The sequence below is a fragment of the Belonocnema kinseyi genome, chromosome 4, assembly GCF_010883055.1.
Source record: "Belonocnema kinseyi isolate 2016_QV_RU_SX_M_011 chromosome 4, B_treatae_v1, whole genome shotgun sequence".
Classification (NCBI taxonomy): Eukaryota; Metazoa; Arthropoda; class Insecta; order Hymenoptera; family Cynipidae; genus Belonocnema; species Belonocnema kinseyi.
Window position 1 is genome coordinate 48,784,070 of NC_046660.1, and position 7,305 is coordinate 48,791,374.

General features: G+C 37.0%; 1 protein-coding gene across 1 annotated transcript; it reads left to right on the forward strand.

Annotated features, from left to right (window-relative positions):
- Nucleotides 1-1,480: 1,480 nt before the first annotated feature.
- On the forward strand, nucleotides 1,481-6,023 carry LOC117170880. Its single transcript, XM_033357923.1, has 5 exons — nucleotides 1,481-1,519; nucleotides 1,639-2,583; nucleotides 2,694-4,623; nucleotides 4,899-5,083; nucleotides 5,241-6,023. The coding sequence occupies exons 1-5, from the start codon at nucleotides 1,481-1,483 to the stop codon at nucleotides 6,021-6,023; spliced, it is 3,882 nt and encodes a 1,293-aa protein (XP_033213814.1).
- The last annotated feature ends 1,282 nt before the right edge of the window (nucleotides 6,024-7,305 follow it).

Sequence of the window (7,305 nt, forward strand, 5' to 3'; positions counted from 1 at the left end):
CCCACTGTCTTCAGCCGGATTTTTACTAGAAGCGTTCAAATTTACTTGGAAGTTTGACGAAAGGTAAGGAAAACTGCAGAAAACCTTTCCCAAGCGCAACTGGTAATCAAAAATTACTTATCTTTCCCATAATTACTGTAAACTTTCTTAGGTTCGCGATTGCCTCCCTCCTGGGTAGGTCTAAGATTCGACATATCTCCCTCGGCTAACCTTATTTTTCTGAATTCCTTTACCTGAAAGGGAAAATACGAATACAGAATAATAGTAGTGAATTAAATTTTAAAATTTTTAGGTACAAATTGGCAAAAAATATAGATTCTTACCAGCTTATCGGTAATACCGTATTCAGATTCAGATATGAACCAAGTCACAGATTCGGAGCATGGCGGATAATCTAAAGAGCCTTCATAAAAGTTGAATGATGGGTCTTGAGGAGGACCGACAAGAATACCTGTTAAGGGAAACGCAGGTAATACTGCCGTTGAATTTAAGGATTTCACTTTGTGTACGTTTTTTTCCAAGATGTGAAAGTAATGTTCGGGTTTGACATCTTTGGTCTGAAATATCAAGAATATGTCAATCACTTAAGCCATTTTCACAAAAAGCTACAAATAAATTCAATAATTAAAAGTAAAAGCTTATATGGAGCAGCACAACTACCTCAGTTTTCTGTAACAGCTGGTGAATTTTCATAACAAAGGAAAAACAATTATCAATCAAATATTACACAAATTGTATACCAGCAACCATTTTTACTCTACTGTTATTTACTTATTAATTCTTTTCTTTTTTAGGAGATTTGATGAAAATTTTTTTGTCCGAGGGTGTTTTTAAAATTCCCAGAAATAGTTTAGGGCTCCAAACGATTACAAGTAATTCAAAAGAGTTTTGCCAGTTTTTGAGAACTTAGATTTTATCCCAGTTTTAGATCTCGCACTGTGACTAACGAGAGTTTGTCATAACTCAAGGTAGATTGTCGCACAAAATGTATGGATTGATTTACTAATTGGGATGGTGTTCGAATCTGCGAAAGTTACTATATAATTATTTATTTATTATAAGTGGGTTCTGTGACCATGACCGGGGCATTGTTTTTCCTGCTCTTCTGTCTTTTCCCCCTTCTTCTACGATAAGAAGGGGGACCGGGCGACAATAGCAGGAAAAATCGGGACCTCAGTTTTAACTCAACCTCTACCGAGTTGAGTCGTACTTCTCTTGAAAGTGAATAAATATCTATACATTGAATCACTGTGTTTTATTTAATGTAAGTGGTGAATAGTGAGTTTAGTGCTTTAAATAAAAGGTTCATTTATTACTCGACAAAACATGGTCCTTCGAGCCGGATTACCTACATTTACGAACATCACAACGGAGTATCGATGCATGAAAATTCGTTAAATATCTTTCAGCTGCTATAATCTACTGTATAACAGGTGAGCTTGTTCCAAAACTACTCATTTATTTCCTTTAATCGGCAACGATGGCAAACGAGCAGCTTGTTATTCTAAACAAAAAAAGGGTACTATCAAGGTTCAAATAGCTAATCTTAAAAACTTCTTGGCCAAATATCGTGAAGAAGAACCGGATGCAATAAAATTAGATTTACATTTGCAAAGATTAAAAAATTCTTTTGAAAAGTTTGACGATATACAGGATCACATCGAGTTGTCAGACACAGAGACCCCCCATATCGATCTTGTCCTCGACCGTTATGCTGTTCAGGATGATTATCTTGAAATTGTGGCAGACGGTCAACGCCTTTTAGCATCAACGCAACCCGCAGATCAATCTACAGGTACCATAGATCGTACTTTGGACGTTCAACAGACAAAGCGCAGGGTAAAGTTGCCAGTGGCTACATTGCCAACCTTTAGCGGTCGTTATGCAGAGTGGCTTGCTTTTAGGGATTCCTTTACATCCTTGATACATGATCAAACGGATTTAACTAATGTAGAAAAACTCAAATATTTAAAATCGGCACTCAAAGCTGATGAAGCACAAAAAATATCAGTTTTTTCGATAACTGAAGAAAATTATAATGGTGCGTGGCAACTCTTAGAAAAAACATGCCAAGACACACGTATAATTATTTCCCGACATCTTAGTTTAATTATGCGTCTGCCTGTCCAAGAAAAGCAAACCTCCGAAGGTTTAATTAAGTTAGCTGATGATACACAACAACACATGTTATCACTAGCTTCATTAGGCGTAAAGATCTCAGAAGAAATTTTAGTTCAAAACATTGAAGAAAAATTGCATAAAACGACATTAGAAAAATGGGACGAAACCCTAAAGCGAAACAAATTCCCTAAACTCGACGATATGTTGGAATTCTTATACAGAACAGCCACTCGTTTATCTCAGCGCGAATTTCAGAATAAAAGTCTCAGCAAAGACACAAGTAGCACACCAGGTAGTTCTGGAAACCAAAGGAACGCAAAAACAGCTTTCCTAACATCGACTATAAAACCATGCCCGGCTTGTAGATGCAAGACTCACCCCCTTTTTCGATGTGAGAAATTCCGCAGTTTTTCAATTCCGACAAGAATTCAAGTTGTGCAAGATGCCTCACTTTGTCAAATTGTATTCGATTTAATCACAAATTAGAGGAATGTAAATTCGGTAATTGCATGAGTTGCAACAAAAAATACAACACTCTTTTGCATCTTGAGTCTTCATTCTTTAAGTCATAGCTCACAAGATCCACAGGAAACAGTGATCGATACATCTCATTAACGACAAAAATTCCAATGAATCAATTAATAACAAGCGCAGTCCTTTATTCATTGGATAAAAAGAGACGACCGATACGATATCGAGCTCTTCTTGACACCTGCTCATCTACTAACTTCATAAAGGAGAAATTAGCCACGGCACTGCGATTGCCAAAGAAGAGATGTTCTGTTCCTGTGGGTGCATTAAATAACCTAACAACAGTCGCTAAAGCTGTAGTCACAATAACAATTCGTTCTTTACATAGCAGTTATGAAAGAACACTTAGCTTCCTCACGATTCCACAGATAGCTAAATTAGTACCAAATGATATCATTCCTCGAGAAGTGATCAAAATACCTCCGAATATACAACTGGCTGATCCAACATTTCATTTGCCATCAAAAGTGGACATGCTTCTTGGATCTGGACCATCGTTACCCATGTTTTGTGGGGGTCAAATCATATTATCTGATCGGGCTGGCGATTTAATTATACAAAAAACTGAACTAGGATTGATCGCAGGCGAAAATGTTAATTCCATGTCTCTCACAACATCACGCGCGATAAAATGCAATTTTGCGGAGCTTAGATCTGAGATTTCTAAATTTTGGGAATTGGAAGAGGGTTTCAGTCAAATTCATCTTTCTCCTGAAGAGATTGCATGTGAAGAACATTTTCGTGTTCATACAACTCGCAATTATATAGGTCGATACATAGTAGCATTACCCTTTCGACAAAATCATGATAGATTAGGAGAATCACGATATGTAGCCTCAAAACGCCTTAATAGTCTCGAAGGAAGATTTAAACATCAACCCGAACTGAGAAGTCAATATTTGGATGTCATTGAAGAATATTTAACACTCGGTCACATGTCGCCAATTCAAGATCAAGGGGAATTTGGTTTTTATTTACCACTTCATGCGGTATTTAAGGAAGTTAGTTCAACAACAAGAGTCAGAGTAGTCTTCGATTGTTCAGCAAAATCCGAATCCGGTCTTTCGTTAAACGATACATTAATGGTAGGACCCACATTACAAGATGACATACTATCGCACATACATCGACTCAGGTTCCACATATATATACTGACAGGCGATATTGAAAAAATGTATCGACAATTCGAGATTCGAGACGAAGACAGAAGGTTTCAAAGAATTCTGTGGCGGCGCGATGGAATAAATCTTGACTCCCTTCAATTATATATGGTGACATTTGGAATCAGTTCTTCCCCGTTTCTTGCCACACGGGCTATTAAGCAGTTAATTAATGATGAAGGTCATCAACATCCAAAGGCAGCTGTTGTTCTTGAAAGAGATCTATATGTGGATGATCTCATCACAGGAGCAGAAACTATTGAAGAAGGAGTTCAAATACGTGATAGTTTAATAAAACTGCTTAATCTTGGTTGTTTAACTATGCGTCAATGGGCCTCGAATGATATAAATCTCTTACGAGGAATTCCAGACTCTAGCATCAATAAAAAAATCCAATTTAATGATGGTGAAACTTTAAAAACCCTTGGTGTTTCATGGAACTCCAGTACTGATAGCATAATCTACTCGGTGCACTCTCCCGTACTAAAATCCAAAATTACTAAAAGAACGGTACTCTCTGAGCTTGCCAAACTTTTCGATCCCCTAGGCTTACTAGGCCCAATCATATTATTCGCAAAAATAATCATGGAGAAACTTTGGGAGTTAAAAGTAGATTGGGATGAGTCATTACCAAATAACATACACAAAACATGGGTGGAATTTCATTCGGAAATAACGCTGCTTAGTGACTTGCACTTTGAAAGGAAGGTAATCGTGAATGGAGCCATTGACGTTCAGCTGCATGGATTTTGTGCTGCAAGCGAGAAGGGTTACGGATCTTTCATATATATTAAATCGAAAAATAGCCAAGGTTACTCTGAAAAAAATTACTTTGTGCCGATACATTATGAAGAGGACAAATGCCCGCAAAATTGATTAAAAATGATCTTTGGAAGTTTGGTCCAGATTGGCTTAACCGTGAAGAATCCACTTGGCCTACAATCGACATTCCATCATCATATAAATTCCCCAAGTTCAAGAAAAAGTTCTGCTTAAACAATCTTCCAAATTCAGAATTCTTTATCAAATTTTCTTCATTATCAAGGCTAAAAAGAATTGTTGCGTATTGTCTTTGATTAAAATCAGAAAACTCTCAAAGGGGGCCTTTACGAGCATCAGAAATAAACAATGCGGAAAAGGCTATAATTCGTGCAACTCAAATCACTCATTTTGCCGAAGAAATGAACGATTTAAAAATAGGAAGAAGAGTTCACAAAAAGAGAAAATTAACATCACTCGATCCATTTATTGATCGAGACGGAATAATCAGGGTGGGAGGCTGATTAAAAAACTCATCCATGCCTCAATCTCAACAGCATCCCAGGGTCTTGCAACGATCAAGCCATATTACTGGGCTAATAATTCTTAACGAGCATTTGGAAGACAAACGCACCGGGATACAGACAACGTTGTATGCTGTAACTCAAGCGCGTCCATTTAGTAACTTTGGAGTCGATTATTGCCGACATTGCCACCGAAGGTTTCCTAGCTGCTCTACGTAGATTTACAGCTCGACGTGGAAGGCCTAGTGTCATATATTCCGACAATGGTTCCAATTTCATAGGTGCAAATAATGAGCTAAATGATATTAAATGTTTCTTACAATCTGAAATGCACAATGAAAGGGTTTCTCATGTCCTTAGTGACCAAGGGGTTGAATGGAGATTCATTTCCCCTTTATCGCCTCACTTTGGAGGAATATGGGAAGCTACGGTTAAGGTATTCAAACATCATTTCAAACGTGTGATAGGTGATGTCCTTTTTACCTTTGAAGAACTTAATACGTTTTCCATCAAAGTCGAAGCGATCCTAAATTCACGCCCTCTCACATCTATTTCTTGTGATCCAAACGACATGCTTGCTCTCACTCCTGGTCATTTCATAATAGGTGACTCTCTCACAAATCTACCAGAGGTGGATCTCACTTCAGCATCACCTTCCGCACCGGCGCGATGGCTACACATACAGAAAATGCGTCAGCACTTCTGGAGAAGGTGGCACAAGGAGTATCTCAACGAGTTAAACATTCGGCATAAGTGGAAAAATGGAGAACACCAAATAAAGGTAGGATCCATCGTTCTCCTTAAGGAAGACAACATTCTACCCATGCAGTGGCCAATGGGGCGTGTCATTGAAACATTTCCGGGATCGGATGGGATCGTGAGAACTGTCAACGTGAAAACGGCCAAAATATCTTCAAACGAAACGTGACAAAACTAGCACCCTTATCCATTGATACCAACAACGTCAACGCTTGAAATTGTGGCCAAGTTTTTCTCTTTTTATTTTTTCATTTAAATCTATCGATAATGCTATGTAAAATGTTGTGCGCAGATAGATTATAAAAATTCATGATTATAAGATTGAAATGATGTATTAATCGTTCTTTTCACCGAGGGGGGAGGATGGATTGTCGCACAAAATGTATGGATTGATTTACTAATTGGGATGGTCTTCGAATCTGCGAAGATTACTACATAATTCTTTATTTATTATAAGTGGGTTCTGTGACAATGACCGGGACATTGTTTTTCCTGCTCTTCTATCTTTTCCCCCTTCCTCTGCGATAAGAAGGGGGACCGGGCGACGATAGCAGAAAAAATCGGGACCTCAGTTTTAACTCAACCTCTGCCGAGTTGAGTCGTACTTCTCTTGAAAGTGAATAAATATCTAAACATTGAATCACTGTGTTTCATTTAATGTAAGTGGTGAATAGTGACTTAAGTGCTTTAAATAAAAGGTTCATTTATTACTCGACAAAACACACGGCACTTAACCACAAACCCTTTGGAGTTCACTTTGAAATTTTTCTAATGTATCCGAAATTAAAAAAATTTAAACTCTTCGGAATCCCCTTAACTTTCTGCAACTCGTTTCAAAGTTTTTTAATTGAATAAAATTGTACATTTTTTTAAATTGTTTTTAATTCACTTAAAATTTGGATATCTAGATTCACCTGCACGTTGTTACGTAATTTTTTTCTGAGTGATACAATTTTAACATAATTGAAGTATTATTTTAATGACATTTCTCAATTAGTTCAAACGTGAAAAAGTTCTAAATTAACTAATTATAATAGAGTTGTCATAAAACTGAAGTTTGAACGGATGGATTTAAAAACGACGGCTTACTCTATCCAATAAGTAAGTTTAAAACAAAATTTGTATTTGTTATCAACATTATATTGAAAAACACACCTGCATCTTATACGCTATTCAATTTTGTTTGCATAAGTTTATTTTTTAAACAGAATTCTATATATGACCTAATTATTTTAAGGTAATCGTCAAAGCCGCAGATGCTCTAAAAACCTTCTTCTAATACAAATTGAAAAACAATTTCAGTTATAATTTGCGATCGTACTTCGTGAGAGGTTTAAATCATAGTCTTCGATTCAAGTTAAAATATGCATGATATTTAAACTCGGCGCGATGAGCTGCGCGCTCAGACAATGGATAAGCGTATGCCCATACATTAGACTTTTCTTTAACCC

Bases quoted from the DNA above. Each gene is read 5' to 3' on its own strand.
- LOC117170880 (XM_033357923.1), top strand. From the start codon at position 1,481: ATGGCAAACGAGCAGCTTGTTATTCTAAACAAAAAAAGG. The intron at 4,624-4,898 runs GTTACTCTGAAA...GATTAAAATCAG, and splicing joins TAAATCGAAAAATAGCCAAG to AAAACTCTCAAAGGGGGCCT. The intron at 5,084-5,240 runs GTGGGAGGCTGA...CTGTAACTCAAG, and splicing joins ATCGAGACGGAATAATCAGG to CGCGTCCATTTAGTAACTTT.